Below are 18,453 nucleotides of genomic sequence, written 5' to 3'. Positions count from 1 at the left end.
TAGTCCTGGTTTTGTTTGTTTTTAATTGTCTTGGCCAATTTAAAACGTATTTGGTAAGGGTATACTTATAACCTCCAGTTCAAGTTGGTTGGCATTTTGTGTTCTGGAATATTTTCTTTCTTCTTTTAGGCAAAACAGTCCTTAGCGACGCTTACAAAGGATGTGCCCAAGCGCCACTCTCTAGCAATGCCTGGGGAAACTGTGTTAAATGGTAATCAGGAGTGGGTAATGCATGCAGACCTCCCGCTGACCGCGGCAATTCGACAAAGCCAGCAAACCCTATACCACGGGCATCCACAGCATACCATAGACCGGCAAGGTTTGTATTTTAACAGCTTCTGATTCAGATTGGTATCTCTGCCTTTACCCATTATTCTATATAAATGTTACATGCAGTAACACACCATGACATGCAGCTCCTAATACTGGTTTCCTACACATGTTCCTGTGCACAAATGCATGTTTTCCACTTTCATTTTTGTACCTCAGGAGTAAGTGTTTTTTAATCTGGCCATAAAAACATCAGCTGCATAAAAAGTTAAATACAAGTTACACAAATACATAGCGATGTTAGAAATTGCCTTAAGGTGGCCATAGCAAGGCCTGAACTAGGGGTAGGCAGAGTAGGCACGTGCCTAGGGCGCAAAGCCTACTCCATGTCCGGTCCCGTCTCTCCCCGGCCGCTGCTGTAATTTTTGTGCGTAAATGCGCTGCTGCGCATGTCTGCACGAGCACAGTTTCCATCTCTCCCCGGCCGGTGCTTGAATTCCTGTGAGTAAATGAGCTTCTGCATGCGCGATCGCGTGCAGTTTTGCGCATGCTCAATGGAACGCCGCCATGGCCGCCCAGGTTGCATAGGGCGCCTGGCCGGGTTGGCCCGGCTATGGGCCATAGACGTAACAATTATGATCTTTCTTGGAAAAGATGTTTCCAAGAAAGATTTTTTGTTTCAAGACATACGTGTAGAGCTGAATCGTCAGATATACAGATAGAAACAATAGAATTCTACCTGTATCTGACGATTCAGCACTAACAATGGGCGATGTTTAGGTCCCTTCAAAGGCACCCGATCAAAATTTTACGTCCAGCCAATCGACGAGCCGACCGATATTCAAGTCTTCTGCTGATATCAGTCGGCTCTTTTCCCACCATACACGCACCGAATATCGGACGAAAATTTGTTTTGTACGATATTATCTATTATGAGTCTATGGCAACCTTTAGCAATACACTGCAGTGGCCAATATTATAAACTGCATATTGAGCTGCACATGTGAGTTTTACTTTGTCTATATCAGGGGTCCCCAAACTTTTTTACCCGTGAGCCACATTTACTTGTAAGAACAGTTGGGAAACAATCACAAACATGAAAAAGTCCCTGAGGGTGCTAAATAAGCTCTGTAATTGGCTATTTGGTAGCCCTCTAAGTGGATTGGCAGCCTACAGGAGGCTCTGGCTGTACATCTGTTTTTTGTGGAACCAAAGCTTGGCTCCAAGGCAGGAATTCAAAAATAAACACCTGCTTTGAGGGCACTGGAAGCAACATCCAAGGGATTGATGAGCAACATTTTGCTCACAAACCACTGGTTGGGGATCAATGGTCTACATGTTGACTGCATTGTACAATAAATTGCATTGTATTCAGAAAACACCTAAACCCACTTTTGGACTATTTCACTTTTTTGTTATTACATCCTGGAATGTATTTAAAGGGGGGATATTTACACTTTGAAGGTGCAAAATATTTACCATGAGAAAAGATATTAAAAAAAAAAAAAAGCAGACACTTGTAGGTTGCATAAATGTTTGTAGTCACATACAAGTCTTTTGGGGTAAGTACATAGAAATTTTACACACTGTTCAGGAGTGATTTTTGAACCATTCTTCCAGGCTAATTGCTCCATTTTGTTCGGGTTAATCAGATGATACTTTTTTCATCTCATTATTCAATGGGATGTGATGGAGCAATTACACTGATTTGCCAGCCCAGCCCTTTTATTTTAAGACAGGCTTCTCTTTCTCCCTTAGTTTACAAAGTTGGAGGGAGGCTTTTGTGAATCTGTCACTCTTTATGTCTATGTTATTCCATAAATCCATTAGCTCAGTACCTGTAATATACAGCACTGTCTTTTCATACTCGTTGGGGATCTATTATTTGCATTATACAGCAAGTGATTAATTCAAGGCCCCAGATGATGCACTGTGACACCTATTTGAATATTAAGTCAATTTACAAAGGCTGAATTGCCTAGCAGCTGTGCAAATGATTTAGTCATACATGCTATCAGTCACTTTGGGGCATTATGATTTAAGCTGCTTAATTTCTTTGCATTGATAAGAGAGCTCTGCAAATTAAAATTCAAGCACCAATTTTCCAAACATCTTGTGGCCCACTCCACCCCACCTCTGTATTTGCACTCAACTCCGATTTACATGTGAAAGCAACTAAAACAATTGACTGTTTATGGCTGACATTTTGTATAAACTTTTTCCACAGTTAGGCTGGTTTGAGGAGGTGTATTTGTGAGCACAAATGTCTGTGTCGAGACTCACTTTCTATGACTGTTTTCTTTTCTTTTAAGCTGTCAGAGTTAGTCCTTGCCATTCCCGTCAACCCTCAGTAATATCTGACGCTTCTGCAGCAGACGGAGACAGGTCTTCAACACCAAGTGACATCAACTCTCCGAGACATCGAACGCATTCCCTCTGCAATGTAAGACGGTAGTGTAGGCATTTTCTTGGCTTCTTCTTCCATCTTTTCCAGAAAGGTTTTTGAATCTTTTACTTTTCTACCAACTTGTACTTTGCTTGCCTTTTGCATGTAGACAGGAGGGATGCATGCAGACTGAAAGATTGGCATTGTGATCATTATTCCATGTACAGTAGTTCCTAGACAAAGCATGCCTTTGGGAACAATCCATATGTGCTGTGGAAATCGATATTGCATGTGTTAGGGCAATCAGAAAGAATAAGCAATACATGTGACATTTTATTGTCTGAAACATGGTGCCAGTGTTTTGCAGGCCTCTTGAAGATACATCATATATTACCTTAAATCCTGCTATTATAGTGGTCCAAGTGTATCCAAAACCGCAAATCAAAATTAACCTCAAATCCTTTAATAAAGCTCCCCTAAAGTTACAATTCACATACAGTTGTGTTCAGAATAATAGCAGTCCGACAATCAATCGCTGCTTGTTTTTGGTGGAAATTGTATTTGTACATGGCAAATAATTTACTAGTAGGTGTAGTAGAGTAATAGAACACCAACATGACATGCATGCTGCTGATTCTGTGTAAATGAATCATTAATTGAAGCTTGATCAAAATAATAATAATAATAGCTTGTTCCAAATAAGAGCAGTGTGGAGTTCAATTAGTGAGGTCATTCATTCTGTGAAAAAAAACAGGTGTCAATTACGGCCCTGGTTATTGTGCATTTCTCTGAAAATCTGAGTAAAATGGGTCATTCCAGACTTTGTTAAGAAGAACGACGTACTTTGAAAATTAAAAAGTTGATTGTGGAGTGGAAAAGATATAAAGAAGACTCAGCCAATGATCAGCTCCAGGAAGATCAAAGGGGGTCTAAAGTTACCTGTGATAGTTACAATTAGAAGATGCCTATGTGAAGCCAAGCTATCGGCAAGAAGCAAAGTCCCATTGTTGAAAAAAAGATGTGTGCTGAAGAGCTTAAAGTTTGCCAGAACACATTGACTGGCCTAAAGAGAAATGGCGCAACATTTTGTGGACTGATGCAAGCAAGATTGTTCTTTTAGGGCAGTGTAGGACTGGCCAGACCCCCTCTCCCGATATCTAAATTTAGTGGAAAAAAACAGTTTTCGACGCTGCGCATGCGCGCTGACCGATGCAGCTTGCGCATGTGCATGGCGCCGTTCATCACACAGTAACGCCTAGCTTGGCGCATCACAGTAGGGGGCCAGGGGGCCATAGGGGGGTCCTAGACCAGAAGTCCCCAGTCCGACCCTGTTTTTGGGTCTAGGGTCCCCCAAACACTGAATTCAAGCCATAGTACAGTGTGAAGACAGTGAAGCATGGTGGCAAAAGCATCATGATATGGGGATGCTTCTCATACTATGGTATTCAGCCGATTTATCACATACCAGGGATCATGGATCAGTTTCAATACATCAAAATACTTGGAGGTCATGTTGCTTTATGCTGAAGAGGTAATTTCTTTGAAATGAGTGTTTAAACAAAACAAAGACCCCAAACACACCAGTAAACGAGCAACATCTTGGCTCCAGACCAACAAGATTAGCATTATGGAGTGCAGAAAATTTGTGGGGTGACATCAAAAATGCTGTTTCTGAGACCAAACAAAGAAATGCAGAAGAATTGTGGAATGTAACAGGTGCCAGAAGTTGGTGGACTTCATGCAACACAGATGTGCAGCAGTTCTCCGAAACACTGATTATACAACTAAATATTAGTTCAGTGATTCAAAGGAAAGCAAAATCTTGAAATATTTTTCATTTCATACAGTGAATGTTTGAGTTTGTAAAGAAGAATGCAGACACTGCTATTTTTTTTTTTTTTATTATTATTTTTTTTTTTTGGAACGACCTGTAAAGGAACTTTCTGTAAAGGAATAACACAAATTTGTTCCCGATGCTTTTGTGTGTATGGAAAATAAAGCTTTCATAAGGATTAATTCACTTTTTAAACAAACTATCATTCTGAAAACAACTGTATATAGACCAGATGGTCCAGTTTGCTCCTAATTCAGCCAAGAGTGACCAAGCTTAAGTAGGCCCACTCCTTTGCTAGAAGAATAAAGAGTCTTTAAAGGTAAAATTTCCTGTTTAAAAGTAGGGTTATTCTCTAAAATAACCTGAACCCTAATTTAGTTCTTGTTTATGAGAGAGAACTGCAATATTGTTCCTTTTTCAAAAAGCCTCTCCATAAGCTCAATCTTCAGTACCCAAACTGAAATGATGATCAGCACAGTGTAGCTTCACCAGTTGCTTCTTATTTTCTTATTGCAGCCAGCTGGTTAATGTCAAGAAGGATAATAAAAGGCACACTGTTTGCCCAAGTCTAGCAACCAGACAGCTGTTATGTGCTACTCATTGAATGGTTGCTATGAGTTACAAGACCTGTAGCAACATTTGCAGCTGTAATTACATTAATGCGCTTTATGTGCATAACTTAGGTATGCACATAAAGATCTACTCAATTAGCAATGTTTTGCCTGCACCTACGCGTCTCCAAATCTGTCTATCATCTTTTTGCCCCTTGAGCCACAGATTGGATCAGAACGGTGGCCCATGTAAACAGGTCTGTAAGATCTGTAAATCAGCAGAGGATCCTACTAACCATGAGAGTTGCTACATATACCTATAGACTGTAATAATGACCTTCCACTAGCAGATTAACTTAAGACATTTTATTTCATTGACCAAATGTTTTTGGGGTTCATGATCATGGCAGTGTGTCTTGCACGATGCCGCTCCATCTTAAGCTCTACCCTAGTCAAAATGGCGCACAGGATTAATGTAAATCAAGTCACATCTGGGGAGCAGTTTTGGTTTTTTTGTTTAAATTAGCATTTCTTAGATGTTCCTGGGGAAATAAGGAAATAGCTGGCAGTTATGAGGGCAAACCTAATAAATATGTGACAGGGGCTCAAATCAATTGGGATTGGTTTCCTTGCAGCCCTAGGAAGGCTTGTTCCACTTTAACCTGAACTGCATTTAGCATTAAACATAGAGCAAATTTGTCTTTGGCAGGTGCAGCTTTCCCTATTAGTTTCTGTTAGTATTTATGGAAAAATTCCAAGGTGCATGCTAATTGTAATAACAAGCCCGTTAGAAATCAGCTGGGAAGATTATTGGATGAGAGGAGAGCAGGTAGGTGTGAGGAATTCAACAAGGCAAATCCATCTGCTGCCCTTGACTGAATATATGACCTAGAGCCATATGAACTGTACATCTGAATCTCTGTGCATTCTGACTCCCAAAAAAGAAATCAGTTTAGGCCTGCAAAACACGAGACACGCACCTGTGAAACTGTCACGCTTATGACATGCAATACAGACCATTACCCTGAACCATATTCAGGCACATATCACACGGCTACTGAATTTCCGCTCCTTTCAATCTTTCCAGTCTTTAGAAGACCTTGAAGACCAAAAAAAGAAGAAGAAGAAAGAAAAGATGGGTTTTGGCTCCATATCCAGAGTTTTTGCCAGGGGAAAGCCGAGGAAATCTTTAGATCCCAGCCTATATGATGGTACCACTCCTGACTATTACATTGAGGAAGATGCAGACTGGTGAAGTGCCTGTTTACCCTGTGTGTGTACATGTGGCAGGACACACGTGCCCGTGTCATACAATGTGAGCCTTTTATTTTGTATTTGTTGTATGAGGGATTGCGGCTTGTGGCTCTCCAGCTGTCATTGATCTACCGCTCTTATGAACCAAACAACAAAACCCTCAGCTCTGGCATTCTGGGAGTTGTAGGTCAACTGGAGAAGCTCAAGTTTTGTGTTGTACATAACATGTTCAAACCTGTTTGTTGCCTGTAGATTTGATGCAGTTGTGTTGGATTCCATTTTTAGATTTTTTTCCCCTAATTTTTCCTTTTTTTTTTTCCTTTTTTTTTTTTAAAGGGGATTTATTGTTGTTTTTTTTTTTTTGTTTGTTTGTTTCAAAACTTGAAAAACTACTGTGTATTTGTAAATAACATAAAAAGTGCACTTTGTGCTTGTAGTGTCTCTCGTCCAGAAAGCGGTTTTCTCGAGCCCCTAGTATGATGCACCCTGTTATTTCATATGTTTGCGTGACATTATCCTGTTTAAGGGGTGTGCCAGTGCTTTGTTTAAAAAAGGGAAAAAGTTTAAAAAAATAAAATATATATATATATACAGAATCTTTATTCAGAGAAGGTCGCCACTTTTTCTGGATGAAGGGTTTAATAACCTTTAATGCCTGCCAGACAAAGTTTTCTTTTGTTTGTATTTTTTAATTTATTTGCATAAATGCACAAAACGTGTTATATCTAAATTATAAAGTAATTGTTGAAGTTCTATTTTTTCCCTAAAGGAAGGAGGGTATGTTTATATCATATTGTTCTCTGGAGCTCCATCTCAGCGTGTCAGTGGAGTGGAGAAGTGGCCGGCGCAAAGGCAGTGCAAACGGAACCTCTCGACTTAACACCATTTTAATATCCACTTGGTTACGTCTTCCAATATACAATTTCTACCATGTCCACAGTATTTAAGGTAGCAGCCCGCACAGACACCCACACAACTGTCTATATATGTATATATATTTATATATGTATGTATATATACCAACATAAACCGCACTCATAGGACTTTAGTGAAAGCAACAACAAAAAGTTGTGATTTATTTTAACGTTTCGGCTGCCACACTCGAGCCATCTTCGCGAAGACAGCTCCACCCACACGCACACACACACACGTACACACGTTTTGGCACCTTAACCCGGGCCGTGCCTGAGTTAAGGTGCCAAAACGTTGAAGCATAAACATAACTTTTCTTTTCCATTGGGGTGCGTTTTTTTCTGTTTTGTATGATACTTTTTTCACCAGCACCCAGGCAGTTGCGAGATTGGTTTAGAGGGGAGACAGGATTTACATAGCAGTGTTTCTAAATGCTGAATAATGAAAAATTTTTGCTTATTGGCTGCAATCAAAAAGCCCCCCCCCCGTTTAATTAGAGAAATATTTTAGTGGAAAATGTAACCCCAATTTCATTTACATACCATTGCTCAGTTTAAAGGGGAAGTTGTGGACAGTAAGTAATCTTACAGTTTATTTTTTTTGTATTTTAAAGGATAAGTAAACCTTAAAAAGAGGTGAATGTAAAATTGATGAGGGTGCTATTCTAAGCACTTTTGCAATGTACATTCATTTTTTTTAATTCCAAGATATTAAGAGATACATGTGCTGTTAATGTAAATGAATTTTGTTACAACGTCACCTACTGGTCATTTCCCCACACCTGTCTTGGCATAATTATATGGTTTCTCTTGTACATGCTGTGAATACCTCTTGATTTCTTCATTCCAAGATATTAGAAGTTACATAAATATGAATGAATATAGTTACAAAACCGCCACCTGCAGATCATTTTCCAACAGTCTGACCACCAAGTAGTCAAGGAAGTTGTCAGGAGAAAGAAAGAGGCTGATCTGATGTTCTTCTGATTCGGAAAACATTTTTTAAACCTTTCTCGCATCTTTCCTAACCAGAAAACCACCAGAACAGCCTCTTTCTCTCTCCTGACAACTTCCTTGACCAATTGGTGGTCAGACTGGTGGGAAAATGACCAGCAGGTGGCAGTTTTGTAACTAAATTCATTCATATTTATGTAACTTCTAATATCTTGGAATGAAGAAATCAAGAGGTATTCACAGCATGTACAAGAGAAACCATATAACTATGACAAGACAGGTGTCCCCCTAAACAAAGAGCAATTGAGCTGGATAATGTTAGAGACAAGATGATAGGTACAAACTGGTACATTGCACCTGTACAGGAGTTATTCAGCCTTAAATAATAAGATATGCCATATCCCAAGGCTTATATAATTGGGGTGAATATGGAGTAGCGCCTGCTATTCATAGGAGTTGCTTAGGCAAGATAAGTATGGAGCCAGTGAGGTTTGTCCGTTATATCAGATGGAAGGTAGGTCAGACTGCAGAGCAAGTAGGGTGGCATGAAGATGAAAAGGGGCTTTAAAAGTCTAACCCCCATATGTAATATAAGGCACTAACCCTCATATGTAATAACAGCCACTAAGTTTGCCCAGGAGCAGTTACCCATAGTAACCAATGATATGTTTGCTTTTAAACAGGTGAACAGTAAATGCTACCTGCTGATTGGCTGCTATGGGTTATTGCCCCTGGGCAAGCATAGTGCCTTTTATTACAGAACCCTCTAAGTTTGCTCAGTAGCAACCAATAAGATGCTTGCGTTTAAACAAATTCTACCTGCTGATTGGTTACTGCACCTGGGCAATCTTAGTGCCTTTTATTACATAACCCCCTAAAACTATAACATTACTCGGATGACTACACTCCACAACTTCATTTGTTCTGGGCTCGTTCTATTTCCTAATCTCTCCCTACAAGAGACATTTTCCATTTTCGTATTGTAAAGAGAGGCCTGGAAGAAGAAGAAGAAGAAGAAAAACCCCATTTCATTTACTTCTTACAAGAAACACTGGATTTATTTTTGTCCTGTGATTTCCATTAAAATGCGGCAATTTCTGGCCAAGCAGAATGGGCTGGCAGTGGCATAAATAGATCTTTGTTTGGCCATTTTATTTTCAATCAAACTCCTCTCTGTGCAAGTGACTGTGTAATTGCCTGTAACCGGCTTTGTGTTTCTCCCTTCCTACTAATCTGTGTATTTTGCTTTATCCGAAAAAACAACTGAATGTCGAGCTCTGAAAACTGTAACATGGACATTTGATAATGTTTAGATGGTATTTTTCCATTTAGTGCACCCCATGGAAGGGGTATTTAGTCTTACAGCTCTTGTTAACACCATGTATATTCTCACTGGCTTTGGGGATCGGAAGAAAAAACACATTTTTCTTTTCCCGTGTCCAGACGAAGTGTTTTATAAAGCTTTTTTTTTTTCCCCCCCTGTGTTTTATTTTTTTTAAAAAAACAAAAGCTCATGGTTATTTAGTACTTTTCATTACATGCTAGGAAATCATTTTAAAGCAGATGGTCTATTGAAAAAAAAATAAAGAAATAAAAGAGCGATAATATGTAGTATAAAATGTTTGGTAACTTTAGTTTTAATTATGGCCACCTTGGTCGTGGATCAACTCTAAAGGCATGGAGGCAAATACAAAAAAAATCAATAAAGCATATTTTAAAATATTCCAGTTTGTCTGTGTGTTTTCCCCCCCCCCCCTTCCACGGAAACCCTGAAGTAAACATTGAGACTGCGCTCCCCTGCTTCTGCCATTACCCTTACCCTATGTACAATAAGCTTGCTGTCTGGGAATGAGTATGGGAGAGCTAGTGCTGAAATATATTGAGTAAAGCATAACACAAAGAGATTCAGGTGAGAATATCAAATAAAATTGAGTGAACATCACAACTTCACTTCTGTGTATTGTACTCGGTCTTCCTACTACAGCGACCATACTAGCTCATCCTTCTACTACAGCTTCTATACTAGCTCATCCTTCTACAACAGCTTCCATACTAGCTCATACCTCTACTACAGCTTCCATACTAGCTCATCCCTCTACTACAGCTTCTATACTAGCTCATCCCTCTACTAAAGCTACCATACTAGCTCATCCCTCTACTACAGCTACCATACTAGCCCATCCTTCTATTCTACTACAGCTACCATACTAGCTCATCCTTCTATTCTTCTACAGCTACCATACTAGCTCATCCCTCTACTACATCTACCATACTAACTCATCCTTCTACTACAGCTTCCATACTAGCTCATCCCTCTACTACATCTACCATACTAGCTCATCCTTCTACTACAGCTTCCATACTAGCTCATCCCTCTACTACAGCTACCATGCTAACTCATCCTTCTACTACAGCTACCATACTAGCTCATCCCTCTACTACAGCTTCCATACTAGCTCTTCCCTCTACTACAGCTTCCATACTAGCTCATCCCTCTACTACAGCTTCTATACTAGCTCATCCCTCTACTAAAGCTACCATACTAGCTCATCCCTCTACTACAGCTACCATACTAGCCCATCCTTCTATTCTACTACAGCTACCATACTAGCTCATCCTTCTATTCTTCTACAGCTACCATACTAGCTCATCCCTCTACTACATCTACCATACTAACTCATCCTTCTACTACAGCTTCCATACTAGCTCATCCCTCTACTACATCTACCATACTAGCTCATCCTTCTACTACAGCTTCCATACTAGCTCATCCCTCTACTACAGCTACCATGCTAACTCATCCTTCTACTACAGCTACCATACTAGCTCATCCCTCTACTACAGCTTCCATACTAGCTCTTCCCTCTACTACAGCTTCCATACTAGCTCATCCCTCTACTACAGCTTCCATACTAGCTCATCCCTCTACTACAGCTTCCATACTAGCTCTTCCCTCTACTACAGCTTCCATACTAGCTCATCCCTCTACTACAGCTTCCATACTAGCTCATCCCTCTACTACAGCTTCCATACTAGCTCATCCCTCTACTACAGCTTCCATACTAGCTCATCCCTCTACTACAGCTTCCATACTAGCTCATCCCTCTACTACAGCTTCCATACTAGCTCATCCCTCTACTACAGCTTCCATACTAGCTCATCCCTCTACTACAGCTTCCATACTAGCTCATCCCTCTACTACAGCTTCTATACTAGCTCATCCCTCTACTACAGCTTCCATACTAGCTCATCCCTCTACTACAGCTTCCATACTAGCTCATCCCTCTACTACAGCTTCTATACTAGCTCATCCCTCTACTAAAGCTACTATACTAGCTCATCCTTCAACTATAGAAGCGTTCACAGCGCTGCTGGCAATATATGAGCGAGAGGGAAACATAGTTACACCAGCAAATTACTTAAATGTAGTTTACAACAAAAGTCTCCATTATGTTTCATCAGTATTTCAAAAAGTATTAAATCTGTGTAAGTCAAATACTAATACCAACAGCTGTATAGTTAAGGAGTATAAGAAATGAATTACACACTCTCTCTCAAATCTGTTTACTTTTCTCCAGTAATGTTCCCTTCCAAGTTGCTTACTAAAGGAAATAAACCATTAACACATTTAACGCTGCACAGCAGCAAATGGATCATGGTAAAGTGACACCACTTCCAATATACAAACAAATGTGTTGTGGATCTGCAGTCGTTTGCCTTTTCCAGCAGTGAACATGTTCCTGTGTATGAGCTGCGCTTGGGAGACTTTTCCCACCATCTCTTCATTCCATTTGTGACCCGACTTCCTGCCCTTCAGCTGTTTCATATGATTCCCCACAGTCACATCCATTGGGTAAGGTACACACTGCTTTCCTTTTATCTCCATCAGTCATGGCTACAATTATATTTAGTCCTGGGACTGTGTGTTATCTGGAAATAGAACTCAAGCCAATATGTCAGCCCAGCAGTAGTTAAGCTTTTCCCACTCACTATTATATGGCCTTTGTTCCAGTGGATGAGAAAGGAAAGTTTCCATAGGGAATTCCTTCTGTTTCAATAAATCTAAAAAAGGCATTTGGTTTCTGCAATGTGTTTGATTTAATTTTTTCTGCCAAAATTCACCGGGGGGCTACCATCTGTGAGCCCGCCAACAGCTCCAAGTGCCACCAACCCCCCCCCCCCACAAAGCAACACCATCGCCCCCCAATCAAGCAGAAGGGCAATCGGACCAGTCTGACCCTGTCTAGAATACCAGCAAAGGGGCAGGGCCTGATTTTAGGAGCTTATGAACCAACAGCTGGAATGAAGAGTTGCAGAAACTGCAAAGACATACAAAATAGTAAAGACAACATCACGCTGAAACGAGCAGTTTCATATTTAAACAAGATGTGCAGTCAGTGCTCTTACACACGGCCGTTCCGACCTGCACTCCCCTGCGTTCCGTTTTTTGGCGTTCAGCCGCAGGGGAGCGCAGGAATAGACGCAAGTCATTATTTGAAATTGGGCTGTACTCACTCAGGCACGTGTAGGCGCCGAACACAGGAAAAATGCAGCATGTTGCGTCTGAACCTGCGTTCGGCGCCTACACGCGCCTGAGTGAGTACAGCCCCATTTCAAATCATGACTTGCGTCTATTCCTGCGCTCCCCTGCGGCTGAACGCCAAAAAACGGAACGCAGGGGAGCGCAGGTCGGAACGGCCGTGTGTAAGAGCCCTTAGGAGGAAGCAAATACTCATTACCCTCTAATTAAAGAGCAGCCTGTGATTCCTCGGCTCTAGTAGAACTACAGTTTCTGCTCCCTTTATGTCTGATGGGAGTTGCAGCTATTTGCAACAGGACTGACAAAGGCTGAGTAACAGTGTGTGTGTCTGGGGAATGCACAGCCTTCTTAGGACACCCGGAAATAGGGGAGTAATAAAGTGGTTAATGGAGAAAAATGTCCTGTGTGACCATTTTTTTTCATTCATTTAAAGGGCCAGTTCACCTTTAAATGTATTATGTTATACATTGTCCTAGGTTGTCACTGGAGTTAAACCAGGGAACTTTTAGTGGCGTAACTAGATGTTACTGGGCCCCACAGCAAATTAATCTTACGGCCCCCAACATATCCAGAGGTTGTCCTGTTTTACCAATATATGTTGAAATTGCTCATTCATTAGGACTCATGGGGCCCCCTGCAGCAGCAGGGTCTGCTTCCTCTGTAGTTACGCCCCTGAACTCTTAAGGTGGCCTTAGGGTAGAACTACATTGATGTTTTTGGCGCGATCCGACGTGCTGCGACAAGTCGCATGTGACAAAAATAAGGTAAGTGAATGCATTGTCGAATGGTGTCGCATCATTGATCCAACGCAACACGACTGTCGGATGCAGGCGCTGCGTATGAAAACGTCCATTTAGTCCTACAATAGACGTAGAGATCCACTCGTTTGCCGATGTCACCAAACGAACGGGTCTCTTCCCGATATGCCCACATTGAGGTGGGCGATATCGGGCTGATCCAACCACAGGCCCTAGGGCCCAATGATTGGATCATAATGGATCCGTTATGGGCTGTCAGATCGCGGACCGCATGCTGCCGCGATCCAATGGGATTTTTTAATCTGCCCGATCGAGATCTGGCCAACTTTCAGTCAGATATCGATCGGGGAAGCCCATCGGGCCAATAAAAGCTGCCGAGAGACCAAGTCGGCAGCTTATTGGCCCGTGTGTGGGGCCATCCGATGGGCTTTCCCGATTGATACCCGGCAGATTCTGTTGAACTACAATGCTCTAGAGCAGTGATCCCCAACCAGTAGCTCGTGAGCAACATGTTGCTTTCCAACCACTTGGATGTTGCTCCCAGTTGCCTCAAAGCAGGAGCTTATTCTTGAATTCCAGGCTTGGAGGCAAGTTTTGGTTGTATAAAACCAGGTGCACTGCTAAACAGATCCTCAATGTAGGTTGACAATCCACATAGGGGCTACTAAATGGCCAATCACAGCACTTATTTGGCACCCCAGGATCATTTTTCATGCTTGTGTTGCTCCCCATCTCCTTTTACTTCTGAATGTTGCTCACAGGTTGAAAAGGTTGGGGATCCCTGGTCTAGATCCTGCCAGATCCTGAAAGCCTTATCTTATGGAGGTCCAATATCTCCTTTTCTGGTGTATAATGCTCATAATCCATCCTCAGAGTAGTGAAGTCAGGCCTAATTGGCCTCCATTCCCATTTTTATTCTATAACCCTTGTTTGTTTGCAGTGATTGGAAAGTGCTGAGTAAAGTGCTGAGTCACCAAATAAATAAATAATGGTGATAATTCGGGACGATCTGGCTCATGAGTCAGTCCAAAAACTTTCTTGCTCAAATTCAAGGCACTTCTCAGTCGGATGTGGATACAATTGAAATAGTATTTCCCTTTTCTCCCAGCAAGGCTCCTGGTATTAACACTGACGTATTTCCAGTCTGTCACGAGAGGGCACTGTAGGGTAAAGTTTGTTCAGCTCCTGAGGATGAGACTTGCAGAGATTCTAATGAAATCAGAGCAATGACATTTTTTAAACATATTATTTCTCTTTAACACTAATTCTAGTGATTTGTTGCAGGGAGAGATACGTCTTATGTCTTTGCAGTAACTAAATACTTGTGTCAGTGTGTGTCCCCAGCCGTTCACCTCTAGTCTACCTTTAGAATAATAATAATGCTGCTTCTATTACCCATAATCCTCAGTTCAGTGACGGAATCGGCAGAATATTATTCAATATTTCACTCTGGGTCACCTTTAATAGTTTCTAATCATTTTGCTTCCTTTGTGCATGTTCTATTAAAGCTCACTGTAAACAGCTCATTGGTGTAATGCTGTATTTAGAGAAATCAATATTTACTTATTCAGGGCAAACTTTCTGATCCTATTATAAATGAGAAGAAAATTAGAGCTGATTTGATTGATTTCTCCGGAGGAGGCTTTGCAATTGTAATAAAGGGACCGGTCCCTGCCATAAAAACATCCTATACTAATAGCAGAAACTATTGACGGTACCAGGTGAAATTGTCCGTTTGCAGGAGCAGTTATCCCTTATTGCTCCAACAAATACACTCCACCATGGAAAGTCAGAGAACAGGAAGGCGCAGCTCTTTCAGCAGGAATAAACCATTTAATAACTCTATGGAAGCATAATGATGAAATGTGAAACATATTTATTAAGCAGCTATCACTGTTCAGGGTGCATTTTTAGAATTACACAGGTATGGGATTCCCTGTCCAGAAACCTGTTATCCAGAAAGCTTAGAGTTGTGGAAAGGCCAACTCATATAGACTCCATTTTATTCAAATAATCCAATTTTTTTTTTTTTAAATGATTTCCTTTTTGTCTGTAATAATAAAACTGTATCTTGTACTTGATCCCAACAAAGATATTATTAAAAGCAAAACCAGCCTTTTGTGTTTTTTTGTCTAAATGATTTTCTATTAGACCTAAGGTATGAAGATTCAAATTACAAAAAGATCTGTTTTTTGGAAAACCCCAGGTCCCAAGCATTCTGGATAACAGGTCCCATACCTGTACCTGTAAGTAAATGCACTGTGTAACACTTGATATTGGAACACTCGTAGCCAATTAGGAACCAGAGCTTTGGTAATTGTAATTAAAACACATTTACTATAGCCCTTAATGTCGGAAGAAATAGAACACATTGATCACCCTGCCAACCTACTTATTGGCTGGGCAGTTATACAGTTAAATAAAAAGGTGGCGAATACTCCGGCATTATCTGCCTTTTTGAATGAATTACTCATAAAAATGTGGTCTGATCCATCAATTGTTCCCATACTAGATAAACACAAAGGGGCACATTTACCTAGGGTCGAATATCGAGGGTTAATTAGCCCTTGATATTCACAGTCGAAGTAAAATCCTTCGACTTCGAGTATCGAGGTCGAAGGATTTACCGCTATTCCTACGATCGAAGGAATAATCGCTCAATCGAGCGATTAAATCCTTCGAACCGAACGATTTGAAGGATTTTAATCCATCGATCGAAGGATATTCCTTTGATCACAAAATTGTTAGGAAGCCTATGGGGAGCTTCCCCATAGGCTAACATTGGCCTCAGTAGGTTTTAGGTGGCGAACTAGGGGGTCGAATAATTTTTTAAAGAGACAGTACTTCGACTATCGAATGGTCGAATAGTGAAACGATTTTTAGTTTGAATCATTCGATTCGAAGGTCGTAGTGGAAGGTCGAAGTAGCCCATTCGATGGTCAAAGTAGCCATATTCGACCATTCGAAATTCAAACTATTTTTCCTCTATTCCTTCACTCAAACTAAGTAAATGGGCCCCAAACTGTTTCAACTAATCAATATTGGATTTACTTTGTTGTCAATACTGAACTCATTGTGTAAACATTCACAATCTAGACTGAAAGGGGGAAGGGAACCTCTAGGCCAGTGACGTATTGGAGGTGCCTTGCCCTGTTACACACAGTTTGGTCAGTTCTTCTCAGGCAACAACTGTTCCCTCACTGAAAGAACTATCAAGGAACCTTAGAGGGAAAAAATGCATGAAACTGTAACAATCTTGAAAAGCCTTTCTAAAGGCAATGGCACACAGAGGAAAGCTGTCCCGCTGCCTTCCTTACCCTGTATGTGTGCGCACTGATATGTATAGGGTGAGCCTGTAACCACAAACACACAATGCATTTTAGGGCAAAAAAATAAATACTTTAGCCAAGGTTTTGCTCATTTTCCGGTCTGTTTGGGGTCGTTGTGTTGTTGAAACCCCCATTTCGAGGACATTTCCTCTTCGGCATAAGGAAACATGAACTCTTCAAGTATTTTGATGTATTGAAACTGATCCATGATCCCTATTATGTGATAAATAGTATCACAGTATGAGAAGCATCCCCATATCATGATGCTTGTGCCACCATGCTTCACTGTCTTCACACTGTACTATGGCTTGAATTCAGTGTTTGGGGGTCGTCTGACAAACTGTCTGTGGCCCCTAGACCCAAAAAGAACAATCTTGCTTTCTTCAGTCCACAAAATGCTGCGCCATTTCTCTTTAGGAGAATCAATGTGTTCTTTGGCAAATTGTAAGCTCTTCAGCACGTCATTTTTTCAACAATGGGACTTTGCGGGGGCTTCTTGCTGATAGCTTGGCTTCACATAGGAGTCTTCTAATTGTAACCATATCACAGGTCACTTTACACCTTCTTTGATCTTCCTGGAGCTGATCATTGGCTGAGTCTTTGCCATTTTGGCTATTCTTCTATCCATTCAAATGGTCGTTTTCTTCCACAACTTTCAGGTTTTGGTTGCCATTTTAAAGCATTTGAGATGATTTTAGCTAAGGGGCCTATCAGACAGATCCAGGTCAGGGCAGGCACCAGATGATCGTGGACAGGCCAGGTCAGGCAGCAAGAAAGTGGAGTTCCAAAAAACAGGCCAAAAAGGGAAGAGAAAAAATCAATAGAATATCAAGGTTGAATTTTCTTTTAAGGGGGAAAGCACACCAAAGTGGTATTGGCACCAGGACTTGTGTGAGTTGAGTTACGATTTGTGGGAGCCACCAATGTGTGTCAAAAGTGCTACAGAAGCGAGTCTGAGCATCCACAGAAGCAAATGCAGAATAATGCATCAACGGGAACAGGGGTGCCAGCCCCTTAGGATGAGTGCCCACAAACAAGGAATGGTAGGTAAACTTGTATGTAACCACAATGGCCTCCTGCAAGGGTACCAGGTGCTGCTTATTATGGTTCAGCCAATTCCAAGTGTGTGATAATTTGTAGTGAAAAAAATATAAATAAAGGTTAGGTTAAGCAAGCTCCAGTCAAAGCCTCAGGACAGAAAGTGTTGTACACACACAAGAAGGCATGTCATTGGCTTCTGAGAAGATCTTGCCCAGCTTCTCCTGAGTATGGGAAACATGTAGAGGAGAATCTTGAGTTTGTGGACACTTAATAAATGTCATCACACAATATAGCTTTTGATTTTACTGGATTATGGAGAGGAGTGGCATTGGTGTTGGATTCATGGTTTGGATTGGTTGATATGAATGTCGGTGTGCCCAATTCCTCAAATGTAATTGTGATTTTGTGAGTCACTTCACTTTGTTGTGTATTCAAGGTTGTCAGGTTTATTTTTCATGCCATCAGTTACAAAAAGAGAGTTGACTTTATTCCCAGTATTTGCACATTTTCTTGCCAACAGCAATTCTAATTTGTATTATACCATATGTGTGTACATAATAAACACTATGCATATCAGTTATTTACTAAGCCCTGCTGCCCTTTACGATCCTGTATGTCAGGTTCC

The 18,453-nt window shown here is 41.0% G+C and overlaps 1 protein-coding gene across 1 annotated transcript in view; it reads left to right on the top strand.

Moving 5' to 3' along the window:
- Positions 1-9,882, top strand: part of kazn.S (kazrin, periplakin interacting protein S homeolog) — a gene marked incomplete at its 5' end in the record, with an annotated part of 147,512 nt that extends 137,630 nt beyond the window's left edge. Inside the window, 5 exon segments of the mRNA NM_001091167.1 lie at positions 130-319; positions 2,583-2,713; positions 6,129-7,460; positions 7,619-7,643; positions 7,706-9,882. Of these exon segments, the coding sequence (NP_001084636.2) occupies positions 130-319; positions 2,583-2,713; positions 6,129-6,296 (489 nt within the window). The 3' untranslated portion in view covers positions 6,297-7,460; positions 7,619-7,643; positions 7,706-9,882.
- Between the last annotated feature and the right edge of the window lie 8,571 nt (positions 9,883-18,453).

This window comes from Xenopus laevis, chromosome 7S (assembly GCF_017654675.1).
Source record: "Xenopus laevis strain J_2021 chromosome 7S, Xenopus_laevis_v10.1, whole genome shotgun sequence".
Lineage (NCBI taxonomy): Eukaryota > Metazoa > Chordata > Amphibia > Anura > Pipidae > Xenopus > Xenopus laevis.
The sequence above is the reverse complement of the archived record's forward strand: the minus strand, read 5'-3'. Positions and strand labels throughout refer to the sequence as shown.